Consider the following 23,008-nt stretch of genomic DNA (forward strand, 5'->3'; position numbering starts at 1 on the left):
AGAACTTGTGCTTTCCTGTTAGAAATTTGAGGTTTTCTATACTCAACTACAAAATGCAAGAGGAACATTGCTATAATATGCAAAAGGGAATCTACAGTGACTGGCTAGCTTCTAGCAACGGACCAAAATTCCCTGGAAAGTAACCTGGATGCTCTGCATCAGAAAAAAATCTGTCAGCAGCCTGGGAGCTCTAGTAATTTTGCAGTGCACGTGCATTATTAGCAAGAGTCAGACCAGTTTGGTACAGGAAATACAAGCACAGTAATGCAGGATCCAACTTTCTACCACAGTTGTTGGAATTAGCAGGTCACCAAAGCTCCATTCACAAAGATGGGCACATGACATTTTGGTATGGTTTGATCATTCTAACTGCAGTGCCTCTTCAGGCACAGTGCTACAGTATAGTGCTATACAGCCACAAAAGAGAATAATGCTTGAATCAAGTTCTTTGCGCCACGGTTGAAACCTTTCTTCCAAATATGTAGCTGAGCAGCAGCGGGAGTGCATGGGCTTATTCATGTGCTGGGGCATGGCTAATGAGGGAATACGTTTTCTTGAAGCAAAGAGATTGACATAAGTAAATACGTTAGCTGGTCTATATAGATATATAGACAGTATACTATGTTGACACTTAAATAACAAAGAAGGGACAATACTACTAGATACACTCTTAAAAGAAAATTGGTTCTTACCTGATAATTTTCGTTCCTGTAGTACCACGGATTAGCCCAGACTCCTGGGTTTTGCCTCCCCTCCAGCAGATGGAGACAGAGAAAGTTCTGACAGACTCTGCCATATATACCAAGGTTGTGTAACAGTGAAGACAATAGGAATCGGATGATGAAAACAAGCCCTTTATTAAGAATTGGCTCTAACCTGATAATTTGCATTCCTGTGGTACCACGGACCAGTCCAGAATCCCATCCGTGTTGAAGCATAGAAGTAATGGAGAGTCCGCTCGTTCAGCTTTTGTTTATTTTTGGTCTGCAGATCAGTCTTGGTTACCCTGTTTCACGGGTTCAGGTCACTGTTGGGGTTAGTGATCCAGTTCGAGTTTACGGTTCCTGTTTATAGTTAGTTTGGTTTAAACCATGCTGCTTTGACACTGAGTAATACTGGCAGACTGTGGGTGGTACCTTGGTATATATGGACGGACCCAAAAAACAAAGCGGTAGCCGATCCAGTAGGCTGTGTAACAGTGAAGACAATAGGAATCGGATGATGAAAAAGAGGTTTTGACAACAAAAAAGGATACCTTTGATTCGCTTAGACCTCTCTGCTGCCTTCGATACAGTGGATCATAAAATTCTCATCTCCTGTCTAGAATCCATTGGGCTGGCTGGCAAAACTCTCAGTTGGTTCTCATCCTTCCTCAGTAACAGACACTTCAAAGTTTTTCACAACAATAGCTCTTCTTCTCCTATCCCCCTCGATACAGGTGTGCCTCAAGGATCAGCACTTTCACCAATTCTATTCAACATCTACCTGACCCCTCTTTGCCATCTCTTATCTAGTCTTGACATAACGTATTACATGTATGCAGACGATATTCAATTACTCATTCCTATTTCTTCCTTGATAGAAGATGCTATGTCTAAAGCAGCCTCACACTTGGATACTATCAGAAACTTGCTAATTCATCTTAAATTATGTCTAAATACAAGCAAAACCGAATGTATCCTAATTGCCAAAAAATATCCTGGACATTTAACAATTCCACCCTTCTACTTTGACAAGACCCTCGTCCTTCTCAAAGAGAGCGTTAAAGACCTGGGTGTTTGGTTAGACACTGACCTAATCTACAAAAAACACATCTCCACAAAAATAAAGGAAGGCTTTCACAAACTTCAAATAATAAAGCATCTAAAACCCCTACTCCACCCCCATGATTTCAAAACTGTCCTTCAAGCCCTCATTTTTTCAGGTTTGGATTACTGCAACTCCCTATTGATCGGCCTTCCAAAATCTTCCTTGAGACCCTTGCAGCTCCTTCAGAATGCTGCAGCCAGAGTTCTAACAGGTACAAGAAAAGCTGATCACATTACACCTGTTCTCAACCAATTACAGTGGCTCCCTATTGAAAAAAGAGCAGAATTCAAAGTCCTCACCATACTCCACAAAGCAATATACAATGCCGACTATTCCGCCTTTGATGACATCATTCACATCCATTGCTCCCAACGTACTACACGAACCGCCAGCAAAATTAATCTAGTGATTCCCTCACTTCCACAGGCTAAATTATCCTCCACCAGAAACAGAGCCTTTTCCATCATCGGCCCTAAGCTCTGGAACTCGCTTCCTCATTGCCTCACCAATCAAGATAACTTAAAATCCTTCAAAAAAGACTTAAAACCCTGGCTTCTCAGCCAATCTTTTAAAGATAGCACTCAATGACTTTAAAATTCTTTTATATATTCTGCCATTTTCAATCTCCCTGTTACAATGATACAGATGCCCTTCAATGCTTCATGAGATATATGTACATCTATTCAGGGTTCTATCCTGTGTTATCTTGTTATACATTCTCCTGTTGTATTTACTATCGTTAATTTTAAATTGTAATCTTCATACATCGTTCTATGTAACATGACCCATCAGAAACGCCTACAAAGGCACATTAGTCGCAGCTCCTGCCAAATCAACACTAAGAAAAAGAGCTCTCTCCACTGCAGGACCACACCAATGGAATGCGCTCCCACCAGACCTACGACTCGAACCCAATCTACCAGAATTCAAAAAAAGGTTAAAAACCTGGCTCTTCAGGCAAGCATTCCAATTCCCAGAGTGTAAATAAGCACCTCCTCCTGACTTTCAGATCCAACCATTGTAGGGTGTCACGAATTGCTTGACACTTAATTTCTTACACGTAATTTCTTACACGTACTTGCTTGTCACTTGCTTGACACTTAATTTCTTACACTTAATTTCTTACATGTACTTGCTTAGTCGCAATGCCTATTTAACAGTCATTTAATAGAGGACATATTATATAACCGTTTACTGTAGTCGATATACGCTACTAAAGTCCATTGTAAAAAGGGGAACACACACATACCATTCAAAACACGAACAAGGTTATTTATTATTTGTTAAATATTATTGATACTCTCATTGTTCCTTGTAATAATGTTAATGTTCATTGGTTGATTGTTATTGTTCAATGTTCTATGTAAAAAACCCCGGTCTAACCTCCCAGACCAGGGCAACCTTTTTGTTACATGTAAACCGGATTGATTTGTATTGCATACAGGAATTCCGGTATATAAAAATTAAAAATAAATAAAATAAATAAATGTTGTTTCTGTATGTAAACCGGAGTGAAGGCAACTCTGCTATACCTCGGTATATAAAAAATGCTAAAATAAATTACTTCTATGCTTCAACACGGATGGGATTCTGGACTGATCCGTGGTACCACAGGAATGCAAATTATCAGGTTAGAGCCAATTGTCTTTTCCCTGTACGTACCTGGATCAGTCCAGACTCCTGGGATGTACCAGAGCTTTCCTTACCTGGGGTGGGATCCGGAGAGGCCCGCTCTTAGAACACCTTCTCCAAAATTTCCCACACCTGGAGCCTGGACATCCAGTCTGTAATGCCTCACAGAAGTATGCAAGGATTTCCACGTAGCCGCTCTGCAAATCTCCTGCGGTGAAATCTGTTGACATTCTGCCCAGGAACCCGCCTGAGACCGTGTAGAATGTGCCCGAAGCCTGACTGGTAAGGGCTTACCATGCAGTAAATACGCAGAATTGATCGCCTCCTTCAGCCACCTGGCAATCGTGGTCTTAGACGCCATATTTCCTCTTTTTGGGCCACTCCAGAGTACAAAGAGGTGATCCGAGACCCGAAAAGTGTTAGTAACTTCTAGATAACACAGCAGAGCCCTGTAAACATCCAACTTCCTCAAGTCCTTAGAGAGTGGATCCAACCTATCCAGATCGGAAAAGGACGGGAGCTCCACCGAATGATTCAAATGAACGGAAGAAACTACCTTCAGGAGAAAGGAAGGAACCATTCGCAAGGATACACCAGAATCTGAAATCCTTAAGAAGGGTTTCCTGCATGACAATGCTTGAAGCTTGGACACTCTACGAGCAGAGGAAATCGCCACTAGAAACACCACTTTCAACGTGAGGTCTTTCAACATTGCTCTTTTCAAAGGCTCAAAGGGCGCCGAACACAAAGCCTTAAGGGCTAAGTTTAGATTCCAGGATGGACATGGCGAACTCACCAGTGGACGAAAATGCTTCACCCCCCTCAGGAAACGAGAGACATGCGGCTGCGCCACCAACGCTACCCCGTGTATGGCACCATGCAAACAATCAAGAGCCGCCACCTGGACCCTCAAGGAACTACACGACAGACCCTTAGCTAATCCCGCCTGAAGGAAACAAGATATCTGAAATGGATGAACGGGTGGGCACGATCCCCCGGTCTACGCACCAAGACTCAAAAACCTTCCAGATGTGAACATAAGACAGAGAAGTTGAAGTCTTACGCGATCTCAACAGAGTAGTCACCACCGCATCGGAATAGCCTTTGCCCTTTAGACACTGCCTCTCAAAAGCCATGCCGCTAGTCAGAAGCGATCGGCCTGGTCGAAACAGACCGGCCCCTGATGAAGGTTCGGAAGATACAGGAACCCTCCACCACTAAGTTGACCAGGTCCGCAAACCATGGCCGATGCGGCCACTCTGGAGCCACAGGCCTTGATCGCACCCTTCCCCCCGGCAGCCCTCCGCGCCGACCACGAGGCACCTAGCCGTGACCCAAGGCGCCACCCTCAGCCCTCCTCCGGGCTGGAAGCAGCCAATAAAAATAGAGAAACCACCCGCCAATAACAGCAGGGCCAGGAGCCCTTTAAATACACTGCAGCGTCTAGGCGTCGCACGCCGAGCGTCGCACGCTGAAGGAGCACGACAAAGGGGCTAGCCCCTTTGTGCGCCCCTTAGTGCAGCCCAGTAGAGCAGCCCAGTAGAGCAGCCCAGAAGCCAGGTCCCTTCCCAGCCAGCCCACAAGGTAAGACCAACACAGCCTCCTCAGTCTGAGAAGACCTCGCCCTATCAACGGATTCATCTCTCTTGCTGCCTGACGTGAGCTGCCGCAGATCCTCGCCGAGACTTCCACCCCCTTCCTGACACTTCTAGCCTTGAGGGCCCCCCGGTCCACTGACTACACGCCCGCTCATCCTTCCACCACAATGCTCCCACTTAATATCCCCATCATTCACAACCAAAGGTGGAGAGCACCTAAGCTCCCCACACCCCACCATAACCGACAACAGAGAATCAGGCCCATCATGCTGACACCCATAACCCAATGTCTAGGCCTGGCGCTTTTCTCAATCACACTGTTCAACGTGCAATCCATATCTAAGAAAACTACCTTACTCAATGACTTCCTATCTGACTCAAAACCTGATATCTGTGCCATCACAGAAACATGGTTAAAACCCACCGACATAGCCCTAATTAACCAGCTGCCTATCCAGACTTACGACATACTGTCCATACCCAGACATAAAAAACGAGGAGGAGGCCTTCTTCTAGCAGCCAAGAAATTGCTAGGTCTGACACTGCAGACATCCAACTCCATAGCAAATATTGAATTCGCACTTTTCAACTCTAAACATTTGATCATTGCACTAATCTACGCTCCCCCCGGACTTCTTGAATCAGACCCCTCCCCTATCATAGAACTAACAGCAAAACACCTAAACTCTGGAAAACCAGCCATCCTGATGGGAGACTTCAACCTCCATGTAGATGTCCAACCTCTTTCCCCCAACTGCAATACTCTTCTCTCCTCCCTCAACCATATGGGCTTCAGACAAATTGTAAAAGAACCCACCCACAAAGCGGGTCATACTTTAGACCTTATCTTTATAAACGAAGGTTTGTCATCTCACACCACCCCTACCTGCACTGCGGTACCTTGGTCCGACCACAGAATCATCTCTTCTATGATAGAGATCTATGAGCCGCCTCACCAAACAAATCAATCTATCACCATTTCGGTTAGAAAACAATGCTCAGGAGATCTTCTCAGCAAACACCTGACTAAGGAACTAAGGAACCTGGACCTTACGGACACCAACTCAGCAACATCCTCATGGATCAACATCTCTAACAAGGTCGCCGATCAAGTGTGTCCCATAAAAACAAAATCCATCAACCCGGACAAAGACAACAGAAAACCCTGGTTCACCACAGAGCTGAAGTCTCGCAAACAGGAGCTTAGATGCAAGGAAAACCAATGGCGAAAAAACCCAACTACAACAACACTCCTCAACTACAAATCATGCCTTAACACATACAGAAACGAAATCAACAAAACCAAGAAAGAATTCTTCTCCAAAAAAATTCACCACTTCTCATTCGACTCAAGAGCCCTCTTCGCCTATGTCTCAGCCCTTACTAAACCTCCTGGACCAAGCATCCCTGATGACCAAGCTCTCAAAAAAGCCAATGAACTAGCCAACTTCTTTGACAACAAAATCACCACACTCGTAGCCCCTCTCAAAGGGACATCTCCACACACAAGCCTCACAAGCAACCACAATTCGCAAACATATATAGCACCCGTTCTTCAACCCAACACATATACAGCAGAACTCGAATCTCTGGAACCCACATCCACCTTAGAAATAGCAAACATCCTTAAGAAGCTAAAACCATCTTCTCACCCTCTAGATCATATCCCATCAAACCTGCTGAGTTCCATCCCTGACACCATAGCCAAGCCAATGGCAGATATCATTAACCGTTCACTTGCCCAAGGCCAAGTTCCCAACCAACTCAAGTTGGCAATACTCAAACCGCTCCTCAAAAAACCCAACCTTCCCACCACAGATCCCGCTAACTACAGACCTATAGCAAACCTTCCAATGTTAGCTAAAATTATGGAGAAAGTCGTCAACCGACAACTATCTGAATTCCTAGAAGACAACAATATCATCTCCAATAACCAATTTGGATTCCGGAAGAAAAAGAACACCGAATCGCTATTAGCCACACTAGCGGACACCATTATCTTCAATCTTGAAAAAGGCCAACCTTGCCTCCTCGCACTTCTGGATCTTTCCGCAGTGTTCGACACCGTGAATCACTCTAGCCTACTACAACGACTAACAGACATCGGCATCACAGGAGCAGCCTTCAACTGGTTTAAATCCTTCCTGGAGAACAGAACATATAAAGTCAAGATAAACAACGAGGAGTCTCATCCCATACAAGCCAAAATGGGGGTACCACAGGGCTCCTCACTCTCCCCCACCCTCTTCAACATTTATCTTCTCCCACTCTGTCAACTTCTTACCAACCTCAAGCTTACCCACTTCATATACGCGGATGATATACAAATTCTCATCCCCATAACAGACACCCTACACAAGACCATGGACTACTGGAATAAATGCCTCTCAACCATCAACGAGCTTCTAACCAGCCTCAACCTGGTCCTAAATACTAACAAAACGGAAATCCTAATAATAGCACCGGAACTATTTACACCTAGCTCCAGCAACTCTCCAGATACATCAGGATACACCACCTCACCTCAAGTCAGAGATCTGGGTGTACTCCTAGACAACAGACTCAGCCTCAGTAAATTCGTAAACAACACCACAAAAGAATGCTTCTTTAAATTACAAGTTTTAAAGAAACTAAAGCCACTTCTGCGCTACAGAGATTTCCGCACAGTACTCCAAGCCATCATTCTCCCGAAGTTGGATTACTGCAATTCACTCCTGCTGGGACTTCCCGCCTGCTCCACAAAACCCCTCCAGATTGTCTTAAATGCCACAGCAAGAATTCTCACCAATGCCAAAAAAAAAGACCACATCACCCCGATCCTCCAGCACCTCCATTGGCTTCCCATCAAATACAGGATACAGTTCAAAACCAGCATGATGATTCATAAGGCCCTACATAACATCTCCCCACTCAACCTAACATTCCAGCTCCAACTACACACTTCTAAAAAGCCGACGAGAAGGGCATACCAAAACAGATTGATCACCCAACCCGCAAAATCCTCCCTGAGAAAACGCGCTTTATCCACAGCGGGCCTGTCACTCTGGAACTCACTACCTCCAGACCTCCGCCTCGAGCCATGCCATACCACTTTTAAGGTGAAACTCAAGACTTGGCTCTTCCTTCAAGCATTCCCAGAGAGCTAAGAACAAGATATAATCAACCCACTGTCCTATAGCATTAATGCAATGTTTATTTTACACTATTTATTATTGGCCTTATTTATATGTTTCATAGGTGAACTTAGTTTGTTTTTTCTACTTATTATAAAGCAATCGTTTGATATGTTCTATGTAAATCGTTTGATATGTTCCATGTAAACCGCCACACGGCGGTAGTTATTTCAGTTACCTGTGAACCGGAGTGATATGTATTTTATACAGGAACTTCCGGTATATAAAAACCAAAAATTAATAAATAAAGATCACTTCTGCCAGGTGTTTCTCTATTCGTCAGAATATTTTGCCGATTAGAGGCAAAGGAGGGAACACGTAAAGCAGAATAGTCATCGGCCAAGGCAGAACCAGAGCATCTACTCCCTCTGCTCCTGTGTCTCTGTGGCGAGCCTTGGAATTTTTGAACGTCGCCATCAGATCCATGCAAGGTGTGCCCCATCCGTCACAGATGAGCTGAAAGGCTCTGTCCACCAGTTCCCATTCTTTTGGATCGGAAAAGATGTTGACTTAGGAAGTCCGCATGAACATTGTCGACCCCGGCTATGTGAGATGCCGCTATGCTGACCAGGATCTGCTCCACCTAGGCGATTAACAGGCGAGCTTCCACAGCCACCGGCTGGCTCTTCGTTCCCCCCTGGCGATTGATATAAGCCACCGTGGACTTCCCCCTGATAAGTGGGAGGAAGGCCTGCAACGCCAGTCGTACCGCTCTGGTCTCCAGATGATTGATTGAGCAGCAAGACTCCTCTTGAGACCAGCGCCCCTGCAGTGATTTCCGCAGACAAACCGCTCCCCAGCCGGAGAGGCAGGCATCCGTGGTCACCACCGTCCAATCCAGCATAACTAAAGGAACCCCACGACTCAAATTGTCGACTGTGGTAGCGGCAAGAGCTGATGGAATTGTTTGGAAACCGGATTCCAACTGGAAAGTAAGGCTGACTGCAAAAGCTGCATGTGAGCGAAGGCCCATGGAACCAGTTGCAGAGTTGAGGTCATGGAACCCAGAACCCGCAAGTAATCCCAGACCTTTGGAGGATGCATGGAAAGCAAGATTCGCACCTGCCCTTGCAATTTGGCAATGCGGTCTGACGTTAGGAAAACTCTCCCTTGCTGGGTGTCGAACAGAGCTCCCAAAAATGCCAATGACAGAGGGAAAATAGATGACTTTTGGCCATGTTGTCCACCCAGCCAAGAGCCTTCAACAATTGCAGTACACGCTGGATCGCTGCCTGGCAAAGCGCTTCAGACTTCGCCTAAATCAGCCAATCGTCCAAATACGGGTGAACCAACAATCCTTCTCTGTGTAGCTGCGCCGCCACCACAACCATTATCTTGGTGAATGTCCTGGGTGCTGTAGCAAGGCCAAAAGGAAGAGCCCGACACTGATAGTGCTGTCCCAGGATGGAAAATCTCAGGAACTTCTGATGATCCGGCCGGATTCCAATGTGCAAATACGCCTCCGTCAGGGTCCAGGGTCGCTAGAAACTCTCCTGGTCAAACTGAAGCAATGACAGACCACAACGTCTCCATTCGTAAACAGGGTATCCGCAGACATCTGTTGACTCACTTTAAGTCAAGGATGGGCCAGAAGGACCCTTCCTTTTTTGGCACGTCAAAGTAAATGGAATAGGAGCCCCTCCATTGAGCTGAAGGAGGAACTGGGACAATCGCGCCGAGGTCGAGCAGGTGCTGCAGTATCTGCCGTACTGCCCGGCGCTTTGTGGCATATCCGCATGGCGAGACCAGAAACTGAGGGCGGGGTCGGTGTGCAAAATCTAAAGCGTAGCTGTGTTTTATCACAGATAGCACCCACTGGTCCGCTGTGATCTTGGTCCATCCCTCGTAAAACAGAGACAGTCTGCCCCCCTACCACTGGAACTGAGGAATTGACCAGCTGCCCATCATTGGGAAGATTTACCGGCTTGAGTATACTGGGTGTTCCAAGATCTACCGGAGCTCCGCCCACGAAAGGACTGAGATCACGACTGCTGTCTGCTAGAATTCTGCCGAAAGGAAGTAGTGGATGTTCGGGGCGCTCGAGATCTTTGGCCCCCGCGAAACCGAGCCCTAGAAGTAAAGGACCCTCTCGACTTTGGTTTGTCTACCGGCAGTCGATGAATCTTATTCTTGCCCAAGGACTGGATCATGTCATCCAGCTCCTTTCCAAGCAGCAGCTTTCCCTTAAAAGGCAAGGATCCCAACCGGGACTTAGAAGAAACATCCGCAGACCAGTTGTGAAACCACAATAATCTACGAGCTGAGACAGCGGAGACCATGGACCGAGCCAACATCCGTCCACACTATAAGCAACTGCCGCCTCGAGACGTCCAACTTGAAGAGCTTCAGCTTCAGACAGAGATTCATTGGCCTGCAGCTGTTGCACCAAGCGAAGGCCTGCTCTCAAAGCAAAATTGCTACACATTGCTGCTCGGACTCCAAGAGCAGAGACCTCAAAGATCTTCTTAAGCTGCAGTTCCAGTTTTCAATCCTGCAGATCTTTAAGGGCTGTCGACCCTGTGACTGGAATAGTGATCTTTTTGTTACCGCTGAAACCGTGGCATCCATCTTGGGAACTCGAAGAATCTCCAAAGCTTCCTCCAGCAGAGGATAGAGCTTGTCCATTGCTTTCGTGACTTTCAACCCCAAATCTGGGGTGTCCCATTCCCTGAATAGTAGGTCCGTGGCCGAGAAATGGAAAGGGAAAGAGGTAGGAGGATCCCTCAGGCCCAATAAGACAGGATCCATAGATCCCAAGCTAGATTCCTCTTGCAGAGTATCAATTCCCAATTCCTTTAAAATGGGGGGAATGAGAGGACCTAGCTCCTCCTTTCTAAATAGACGAACTATCTTCGGGTCATCTCCCTCGATGCCATGAGACTCACGAGCAGCACTCTGCTGCTGGTCTCTCTCACCCCCTCGGGGGTTGGGCTGACAGATTCTAGGCATCCGGATCTGCTGTGTCTAAAGATGCGTCCGTGTCGTCCTGTGGCACCAAGGTTCGCAAAGGGCGCTTCGCTTTAGAGGGCCCTGCTGATCCCTGATCTGCGGAACGCGTTTTGGTCTTGGGAGGCAGAGTCAAGGATGCCAACCTGGTAGTAGAGTGCTTTTTGCTGGCTTTTCTGGCCTTATGCAACAATAAGATAAAATCAGAGGAAAAAGATGACAAAAACCACCTCAGAATCTGAACTAGCATCTTCTCCCTGGCCCTTCGAGTCAGCCAGCACAGGAGATCGTGGCCGCGGAGCTGGCTGCTGGGGGAGAAAGCGGGGGCGGGAGATTCCCCTCCCCCATCACAAGATGCGCCGCTGAAGAGGAGGCACCTAAGATGGCACAGTTTCCCACGCTCAGCGGGAAAGGGCTGGGGGAAGGAGCCAGCAGCTCTCCAAAAGCCAGCGAAATGGATCGACCCCCCTGGAGCCTATGGAAGATCCCTCGCCACTGGGGAGGCAGGCAGGCCGAACACAGACCTTCCCTGGACAGGCATGCGCGACATCAGAAAAATAAAGAGAAGCTCCCAATTTTTTTTTTTTTTTTTAAATGGAGAGAACAGCAAGAAACAAAAAGCAATCGCTCCCCGAGAGCCGCGGCAGAGAAATAAGGGAGAGTCCTGAAGAAGAGAAAAGAAACTGGTCAGGAAAACCTTTTTTTTTTTTTCACTTCAAACTTGCCGGATCCAGAGTCCTGGTCCTGGGGCGGTCCCGCTGGTGTGAGTGATCCGGGCTCTCCGATATCACTCCAGAAACTGCTGCACAAGGCAAGAGGGCCCTCAACCCCAGCCGCAGCCGCCTCACACCAGGGGGGATGGTCCCCTCAGGACCTGACAAACCCCCTGGGAGGTTGTCTTACCTGATAGTCTATCTATTTATTTATTTATTTATTTACTTACTTATGTATTTAGCAACCTAAAACCTATCTGAATATTTATTTTTTATACTACCAAATAATCAGCAACAGACTGAGTTTTGCACCTCCACCATCTGCTGGAGACAGAGTAATATTGGCAGACTGTGGGTGGTACCTTGGTATATATGGAAGAGTCTGTCAGAACTTTCTTTGCCTCCATCTGCTGGAGGGGAGGCAAAACCCAGGAGTCTGGACTGATCCGTGTACGTTCAGGGAATAAGCACTAATTGAACCCCCCCTATAATTTCAAAATTAATAAAGTGTATACTTTTTCAAATAACCATACGAACATGCTATACTGAGTCAGACAAAGGGTCCATCAAACCGAGCATCCTGTTTCCAACCGAGGCCAATCCAGGCCATAAGAACCTGGCAAGTACCCAAACACTAAGTAAATCCCATGCTACTGATGCTGGTAATAGCAGTGGCTATTCCGTAAGCAACTTGATTAATAGCAGTTAATTGGCTTCTCCTCCAAGAACTTATCCAATCCTTTTTTAAACACAGCTACACTAACTGCACTAACCACATCCTCTGGCAACAAATTCCAGAGTTTAATTGTGCGTTGAGTAAAAAAAGAACTTTCTCCGATTAGTTTTAAATGTGCCCCATGCTAACTTCATGGAGTGCCCCTAGTTCTTCCATTATCCGAAAGAGTAAATAACCGATTCACATTTACTCATTCTAGACCTCTCATGATTTTAAACACCTCTATCATATCCCCCCTCAGCCATCTTTTTTCTCTTTAGTCTTTCCTCATAGGGGAGCTGTTCCATTCCCCTTATCATTTTGGTTGCCCTTCCCTGTACCTTCTCCATCGCAACTATATCTTTTTTGAGATGCGGCGATCAAAACTGTACACAGTATTCAAGGTGCGGTCTCACCATGGAGCGATACAAAGGCATTATGACATTTTCCGTTTTGTTAACCATTCCCTTCTTAATAATTCCTAACATTGTTTGCTTTTTTGACTGCCGCAGCACACTGAACAGACGATTTCAATGTGTTATCCACTATGACGCCTAGATCTCTTTCTTGGGTAGTAGCACCTAATATGGAACCTATATTGTGTAACTATAGCATGGGTTATTTTTCCCTATATGCATCTCCTTGCACTTATCCACATTAAAGTTCACCTGTCATTTGGATGCCCAATTTTCCAAACTCACAAGGTCTTCCTGCAATTTATCACAATCCGCTTGTGATTTAACTACTCTGAATGATTTTGTATCATCTGCAAATTTGATAACCTCACGCGTCATATTCCTTTCCAGATCATTTATAAATATATTGAAAAGTATGGTCCCAATACAGATCCCTGAGGCACTGCACTGCCCACTCCCTTCCACTGAGAAAATTGTCCATTTATTCCTACTCTGTTTCCTGTCTTTTATTTATTTATTTATTTATTTATTTATTTATTTAACATTTTTATATACCGAAGTTCTAGCAACAATGTTGCTAATCATTTCGGTTTACATATAACATTGGGGTGACTTAACATGTGTGTCTTACATGGAACAGGAACATGAACTTGGAGAAAATTGAATAAATACTAATAACAAATAACATTAAAAACAACAGTAGTAATAGAAATGTTATATACAGGCGATTAAAATCAATTATGAATAAGGTATCTGCAAAATAGATAGGAGGGATTGGAAAATTAATTGTTTAGATGTCGAGCAAGAGGTATTATATGGCATAGACCTGGAGGAGCGATTTGAGAATAGAACTCAATCGTAGGCTTGAGAGAACAGCCAAGTTTTAAGTCTTTTTTTAAAAGTGAGGGGGCATTGTTCAAGCCTGAGATCCGATGGTAGAGAGTTCCAGTGGATCGGACCTGCAGTGGAGAAGGCTCTTTTGTTTGACGAAATTTTGAGTGGAGGGGTTTTCAGAGAACCTTTTTGCGCAGTTCTCAGTGGACGGGAGGAAGTATGTAACTGGAATGGGATCCTGAGGTCTAGGTATGAGGCTTTGTAAATGGATTTATGGATGGATGAAAGGGTTTTGTAGGTGATTCTGTATTTTATAGGGAGCCAATGAAGATTTTTTAATATTGTGTTATGTGGTCCCTTTTTTTTTGCTTTAGTTAAGATCCTGGCAGTGGCATTTTGGAGCATTTGTAGCGGTTTTAGAGAGATATCTGGGAGACCAAGTAAAAGGGAGTTGCAGTAATCAATTTTAGAAAATATGATTGCTTGCAGAACTGATCTGAAATCCTGGGGGTACAATAAAGGTCTGAGTCTTTTTAGAACCTGAAGAAGCATTCTTTCACTGTGTTACTGATAACACTTTTGTAATTCAGTAGGTTATCCATAGTGACTCCTAGGTTTCTGACCTGGGTAGGTAGAGGAGGTGGTGCCGAAGGATAAGTGTTGGAGAGTTGATAGTTGCCTTCTTGGGTGATTAGGAGGTATTCTGTTTTGTTGGTATTCAGAACTAGACAGAGATCAGCAAGGAGATTGGATATGGAGAGGAAGCATGAATTCCAAAAGTGAAGAGTTTCTTGCAAGGATTTGGTGATAGGAATAAGTATTTGGACATCGTCCGCATAAAGGTAGTGGGTTAGATTTAGCTTAGAAAGTAGGTTACAGAGTGGGAGCAGGTAAATGTTGAATAAGGTCGGGGATAAAGAGGATCCTTGAGGGACGCCAAGTTTAGAACTGATCGGTTGAGATACATAGTTGTTTATCTTAACTTTATAGAACTGTCTTTTAGCCAGTTTGTAATCCACGAAAGGACATTACCACCTATCCCATGACTTTTTACTTTTCCTAGAAGCCTCTCATGAGGAACTTTGTCAAAAACCTTCTGAAAATCCAAATACACTACATCTACCGGTTCACCTTTATCTACATGTTTATTAATCCCTTCAAAAAAGCGAAGCAGAATTGTGAGGCAAGACTTGCCTTGGATAAAGCCATGCTGACTTTGTTCCATTAAACCATGTCTTTCTATATGTTCTGTGATTTTGATATTTAGAACAGTTTCCACTATTTTTCCTGGCACTGAAGTCAGGCTAACTGGTCTGTAGTTTCCCGGATCGCCCCTGGAGCCCTTTTTAAATATTGGGGTTACATTTGCCACCCTCCAATCTTCAGGTACAATGGATGATTTTAATGATAAGTTACAAATGTTCACTAATAGGTCTGAAAATTCATTTTTTAGTTCCTTTAGAACCCTGGGGTGTATACTATCCAGTCCAGGTGATTTACTATACTTCAGTTTGTCAATCAGGCCTACCACATCTTCTAGGTTCACCGTGATTTGGTAAAGTCCATCTGAATCATTACCCATGAAAACCTTCCCTGGAATGGGTATCTCCCCAACATCCTCTTCAGTAAACACCGAAGCAAAGAAATAGTTTAATTTTTCTGCGATAGCCTTATCTTCTCTAAGTGCCCCTTTAACCCCTCGATCATCTAACGGTCCAACTGACTCCCTCAAGGCTTTCCACTTTGGATATATTTTTTAAAGTTTTTACTGTGAGTTTTTGCCTCTACAGCCAACTTCTTTTCAAATTCTCTTTTAGCCTGTCTTATCAATGACTTACATTTAACTTGCCAACGTTTATGCATTATCCTATTTTCTTCTGCTGGATCCTTCTTCCAATTTTTGAATGAAGATATTTTGGTTAAAATAGCTTATTTCACCTCACCTTTTAACCATGCCGGTAATAGTTTTTGCCTTCCTTCCACCTTTCTTAATGTGTGGAATACATCTGGACTGTGCTTCTAGGATTTTTTTTTGTTTGTTTTTTTTTAACAATGACCATGCCTCTTGCACACTGTTTACCTTTGTAGCTGCTCCTTTCAGTTTTTTTTTATTTTTCTCATTTTCTCAGTTTCCCTTTTGAAAGTTTAGCATGAGAGCCATGGATTTGCTTACTGTCCCCCTTCCAGTCATTAATTCAAATTTGATCATATTACTATTGCCAAGCGGCCCTACCACCGTTACCTCTCTCATCAAATCCTGTGCTCCACTGAGAATTAGATCTAAAATTGCTCCCTCTCTTGTTGGTTCCTGAACCAATTGCTCCATAAAACTGTCATTTATTTCATCCAGGAACTTTATCTCTTATAGCATGTCCCGATGATACATTTACCCAGTCAATATGGGGGTAATTGAAGTCTACACACTAGAAACAGTTATGATGAAACACAACGAGTGCAAATCTTCTCTAAATAGACGTCATGTAAATATGATTTTACTTAATGTGCTGTTTACTTACAGAGCCATCATAACACCTGCAGGCATACCAGCGTTTTTTGCTTTGAGGTCTTGCCACTTCAGGTCACATTTAATCATTGGCTCTAGTCCTTTATTCTACTACTTAAATTTTTTTAAGTTTTTTCATTTTTTCATAAAATTCTGTATCGGGGTTGAATCTTCTTTGAAATGACTTAAAATGTCAAAGTCACAAATCAGTCCGACGCGCGTTTCGCATCGCTGCATCAGGGACTGAAACACACTCCGCTTCAATTTTTTACGGATTGCCCCGTTTTACTCAGATTACTTGCTTGGCTATTAATTTTCTGCGGAGGACAAACAACTTGCAGTTACTTAATAGAGCACATTTATATTAATGTAAAATAATTTGGCACATACCTTGGGGATGCTGAATATGAGCAACAGTAAACTCACCCAACCTTGCCGCCGTTTCCTCTTACCGGCGTCTGAGCAAAGTTGCCGCGAGAAGTTCACTGAATTTAAATGATTTTTCAGCTGTATGAAATCAATCCAATTCAGCTGTGCGTGAAGTCAGTAGAATTCAGCTGTGAAGATGACATTTACATAAAATGGACCCACTCAATTTCTTTATTGAGTCCATGAGGATGCACTGTATTTAATATGTAAATCCAGCGTTGCTCACATTGGCGAAGTCGCTGTACTCTGTCTCCCCGCCTCCAATCCGTAAAAAATTGAAGCGGAGTGTGTTTCAGTCCCTGATGCAGCGATGCGAAACGCGCGTCGGACTGATTTGTGACTTTGACATTTTAAGTCATTTCAAAGAAGATTCAACCCCGATACAGAATTTTATGAAAAAATGAAAAAACTTAAAAAAATTTAAGTAGTAGAATAAAGGACTAGAGCCAATGATTAAATGTGACCTGAAGTGGCAAGACCTCAAAGCAAAAAACGCTGGTATGCCTGCAGGTGTTATGATGGCTCTGTAAGTAAACAGCACATTAAGTAAAATCATATTTACATGACGTCTATTTAGAGAGGGTAATTGAAGTCTCCCATTATTACTGTACTACCAATTTGGTTAGCTTCCCTAATTTCTCTTAGCCTTTCACTGTCCGTCTCACCGTCTTGACCAGGTGGACGGTAGTATACTCCTATCACTATAGTCTTCCCCAACACACAAGGGATTTCTACCCATAAAGATTCACATTCATAACCAATCAACTTAATCTGTTAAAACCACTCATCATATAGCACAAAAACCAATAGTGAACTTTATAGAATTTTCAGTGCTTAGAGTGTTCGATATTTAATAAAGTATGTCCTTTCAAATCACTCTGTGAATCAAAAAATTTTTTAAAACTCAAAATTCCAGATATCTATATCCTCCAAAAACATAAAGCGATGAATTCAAAGTTCCTGAACAGTCTCTTCTTTATAGACAAACATAGTAGGAGTTGTTTACCTGTAACAGGTGTTCTCAGAGGACAGCAGGATGTTAGTCTTCACACATGGGTGACATCATCAGATGCTCAGCATGCCACTATCCACATGGGGTCCCTTTCCAGTCTTGCAACAAAGAATTCTAATTAAAATAAAAAATAGGAGAAACCCAACTCTGCGGGGTGGCTGGTGGGTTTCGTGAGGGCTAACATCCTGCTGTCCTCGGAGAACAGCTGTTACAAGTAAGCAACTCTGCTTTCTCCAAGGACAAGCAGGATGTTAGTCCTCCCACCATGGGTGAATCCCTAGGTACAGGCTGCTCACCAACACAAAAGGGGACCAACAGATGCCCAACCAGATGCCAACGGACACAACACCACCAGTGCTGCTGGTAACAGAGGGGGAGGCAGCCTGAACCCAAACAGGCCCTAGGTGGGAGAGTTTTCTACACCTCAAACAGGTTCTGCAGGACAGACTGGCCGAACCTACTCTGGTATCGCTCATCACTATACAGACAGTAATGAGATGCGAATGTGTGGCAAGAACTCCACGTCACAGTCTTGCAGATGATCTCCACAGGAACTTCTCGCAAGTAGGCCACAGACGCTGCCATGGCTCTGACAGAATAAACCTTGAATTGACCCCCAAGATGCAGTCCCACCTGGACATAACAGAAGGAGATGCAATCTGCTAGCCAATTAGATAGTGTCTGTTTGGCAACAGCAACGCCCAAGCTATTCCTATTACCAAGATTAGAGCTCACCAACTGTGATGCTGCAGCTCTGCAGAAAGAGAGACTGGAGAGGGTGAGGTCATGTGATATAGGGCATGCTGGGCATGCTCAGTGTGCCAAGTCAAAGTTCTAGAAACTTTTACATAAGTTTTCCAAGTTGGGGCTCCACCTGTTGATGTTACCCATGTGTGAGGACGACTATCCTGCTTGAATGATTTTTCTCTCTGCTTTTTGCTTTCAAATAGCATCTTCTCAATGAAGTATGTGCTACAGGAGGCATTGCAGTGGAATGGCTCCATATCAACTCTGTACAGCCGTTATTCCTTTGGTCTTGTTCTGATTTACCCGTATAACGGCAACCACTACCATGCTGATGTCAGTTAGTTGAATTAAGTTGCGATTGGATATGAATAAGAGATTTTTATTGCATAATAGGTTATATGAAAAAATATATACTTCAGTAAAGGGTATTGTATTTTGAAAATTATTAATGGGTTTCAATTAATAGTTATTGAGAGTATCTCTCTCTCTCTCTCTCTATATATATATCTATATATATCTATATATATAGATATATATATATGTCCTTGTGACTGATTTATGCATATACAGCACTGAGTTACTCAGGGTTATGCATATTCTCTAAATTAAAAGCTGAATCTACTAAACAAGTAGTGTTTAATATTTTCCTTTCCCCACTGAAGCACAATAGTGAGCAATCAGTAACTGTTAGAGCTAACATTTCTGATCTTTTGTCACAGGCTTTATTTTTCCCTAGATGAAGGATCAATGCCAGATATCCTGAAAGGAGCCATAATTAAGCCAATCATTAAGAAAAAGAACCGTGACCCCTAAATCTGGGCAACTATAGACCAGTCTCCAACTTACCCCTAATAGCCAAACTAATTGAAAAAACAGTTCAAAAACAACTATCAAACCACTTAGAAAGTAATAACATATTAGATCCTGCACAACATGGTTTCCGCAAATACGACAGTACTGAGACATTATTACTAGCTTTATCAGACAATATCTTAAGAGGCTTTGATACAAGAACACATTACATTCTGATTCTATTGAATCTCTCTGCAGCATTTGACACTGTAAATCACAAAATACTAATCAATAGACTAAAGGAAATAGGACTCAATAACAAAACAAACTGGTTTGAGTCATACTTAAACAACAGATTTTTCCAAGTACAAATAAAAAACACACTATCAGACAAAGTTAAACTACAAACAGGAGTCCCACAGGGTTCAGCCCTGTCCGCAACACTAACATTTACCTCCTCCCAGTATGTCACCTACTGGGAGGAGGTAAATACTTGGAATAATACTCTACATATACGTGGATGACATACAACTACTGTTACCCATCGTAAACACAATCGAAGAAACAATGAAACTGGCTAATATGTATCTTGAAATAATCAAATTCCTCCTAAACCAAATGGAACTGGTAATAAACATTGATAAAACTGAATTCTTACACCTAGAATGAAAAAATATACACCTTACACAACCTACAATCTCAATCAAAAATAATCTAACCGTAGAGTTAGCAATAAAAGTACGGAATCTAGGGGTAATAATTGACCCTGAGCTTAACATGAAACAACACATTTCACAGAAATTAAAAGAAGGTTATGCCAAACTAATGGTCCTTAGAAGACTGAAACCCCTGCTAACACTGAATAATTTTCGCACAGTCCTACAGGCAAAGATATTCGCGAGCACAGACTACTGTAACTCTCTGCTATTAGGACTACCTCAAGTTACTATTAGACCACTCCAAATATTGCAAAATTCCACTGCTAGAATTTTAACAGGCAAAAAGAAAAGAGACCACATCACAGGTACACATGCTGACCTACACTGGCTTCCAATTGAACAAAGAATACAATACAAAGCACTGTGTATAATTCATAAACTAATCCATGATGAAAGGGCCGACTGGCTTAACACAGCACTGTGCGTACATGTACCACACAGAAACCTTAGATCTGCTAATAAAGCTCTACTAACTATTCCTTCTGTTAAATCAGCACGCCTCACTCAGGTAAGGGAGAGAGCACTGTCGCTGGTTGGACCTGTTCTATGGAACTCCATGCCACTCGAAATAAGGCTGCAGGTAAATTTGAAACTAAAACTAGTCTGAAAACCTGGCTTTTTAAACAAGCTTTTTATAAAGACAAAGAGAAGGAGGAAAACAGTTGAAAGATAAGGACACACCAAGTAATCAGATTTTTTCCTCTAATATCTCCAATTGCATATTAATGCTAGATTTGAACCGCTTGACAGTTTTTCAACCGACATATAAGCCTTAACATAGAAACATAGAAATGATGGCAGAAGAAGACCGAATGGCCCATCCAGTCTGCCCAGCAAGCTACGCACTTTATCCTTTTTTTTTTTTTTTTTATCTTTTACTCTCTCCCACCTGTTACTATTGGCTTCCAGTACCCTCCAGCCCTAATTCCCCTCCACCCCACCACCAATGTAGAGCAGCGCCGGATCTGCATACAAGTGAACATCCAGCTCAATTAGGGGTAGCAACCGCTGCAATAAGCAGGCCACACCCCTGCCCCATACTCTTACCCACCCCTGTTTTTTTTGGTTTTTTTTTTGGAGATGGCAGCCCTCCATCCTTCTGCTCCGTGAAGGTGGAACACTAACCACTGGCATCCCGCTCTGTGAATGCCTCTGTGGCTACTGCCGCTCCGTGCAGTGTTTTGCTGCCTCCTCTTTATTCACGTCCTCTAGACTTGATGGATCCACAGTGTTTATCCCACGCCCCTTTGAAGTCCTTCACAGTTTTAGACTTCACCACTTCCTCCGGAAGGGCATTCCAGGCATCCACCACCCTTTCCGTGAAGAAATACTTCCTGACATTGGTTCTTAGTCTTCCTCCCTGGAGCCTCAGCTCGTGACCTCTGGTTCTGCTGATTTTTTTCTGATGGAAAAGGTTTGTCTTTGGATCATTAAAGTTTTTCAAGTATCTGAAAGTCTGAATCAAATCACCCCTGCTCCTCATTTCCTCCAGGGAGTACATATTTAGATTCTTCAATCTCTCCTCGAATGTCATCCGATGAAGACCCTCCACCTTCCTGGTCGCCCTTCTCTGTACCGCTTCCATCTTGTCTTTGTCTCTTTGTAGATACGGTCTCCAGAACTGAACACAGTACTCCAGGTGAGGCCTCACCAAGGACCTGTACAAGGGGATAATCACTTCCCTTTTCTTACTCGATATTCCTCTCTCTATGCAGCCCAGCATTCTTCTGGCTTTTGCTATCACCTTGTCGCATTGTTTCGCAGATTTCATATCATTAGACACTATCACCCCAAGGTCTCTCTCCTGCTCCATGCACATCAGCCTTTCCCACCCCATCAAATACAGTTCATTCGGATTTCCACTCCCCATATGCATGACTTTGCACTTCTTGGCATTGAATCTCAGGTGCCATATCTTCGACCACTCTTCCAGTTTCCTTAAATCCCGTCTCATTCTCTCCACTCCTTAATTAACACATAGTCCTTTCTTATTAAAATATGTTACCGTTCTTTGTTGGCACATGTATAATTTGTAATCTATACCAATTACAGTTTTTCCTTATTGTGCCTTTCTGTAAACCGTTGTGATGGTGAATTAACTTGACGGTATAGAAGAGTTTTTAAATAAATAAATAAAAATATATAAGATTGCTGTTTTCTTCACTTTACAGTGGCAGCGAAAAGAAAGATGATGCTCTTGTCTCCATACCATTCTGCGCATCTATCGGCAGAATGGAGGTGGCCAGGTCTACCCGGGCAGGAGGACGTGGCATTGCAGACTGCAGGCATTTTGTCTACAGCTGTTCTTGATTTCAATCAAGGATAACACGACAGGCCCTAAACACTACTGACAATCGGTTTTAAGTGACTGTTTTATGTTCACTGTGTTTATGTTCTCCTTGTAAAACATTCTGGCGTTTTCCCAGGAGAAGCAGTCAATAAATTTGCAAAAACAAATTGGACTGACTGGGAACTTACATGCACCCCCACCTGGCCTCATAGTTATTTCAACACTTTTTAGTGCATCAGCGTTCATATACATATAACAAACAAAAAATGTAATGTACAATGGCAAAGCAAGATATCAACATTGACATTTTAATATTTCCCACTTTGCAACCAAAGACAATCCTAAGAAACTGCTTCCTTCAAGCCACAATAGCATTGGACTCATTTATGTTCAGGGTGCACAGCTGAAAATAAAAATACCATATCCATGTTAAAGTGATTTTCAGATTACAGATCTCGGAGCTGGTGCTGAAACATTACCTTTCTAATTTTCCAAGAACTTTGATTTCCATGCTTTCTCCATCTGTCCCAGTAAACTTAACACCCATTCTATATAAAACAAGACACAAATCAGACGCTGAAATTAGAGTGATCTGGTGAATGGTTTCATTGCTCTCTACAGAAGAATCATTGCTATGGATAATCCAAATGGTTGCACAGCTAAACATTTCTATAAACTCC

The 23,008-nt window shown here is 43.4% G+C and overlaps 1 protein-coding gene across 4 annotated transcripts in view; it reads right to left on the minus strand.

Moving 5' to 3' along the window:
- Nucleotides 1-23,008, minus strand: part of ATP11B (ATPase phospholipid transporting 11B (putative)) — a 293,818-nt gene that overhangs the window by 129,819 nt on the left and 140,991 nt on the right. For all 4 annotated transcript variants that reach the window (XM_029616746.1, XM_029616747.1, XM_029616745.1 and 1 more), the window contains exon 15: nt 22,808-22,876. In XM_029616746.1, coding sequence (XP_029472606.1) covers nt 22,808-22,876 — 69 coding nt within the window. The remainder of the gene's footprint in view (nt 1-22,807; nt 22,877-23,008) is intronic.

This window comes from Rhinatrema bivittatum, chromosome 9 (assembly GCF_901001135.1).
Source record: "Rhinatrema bivittatum chromosome 9, aRhiBiv1.1, whole genome shotgun sequence".
Lineage (NCBI taxonomy): Eukaryota > Metazoa > Chordata > Amphibia > Gymnophiona > Rhinatrematidae > Rhinatrema > Rhinatrema bivittatum.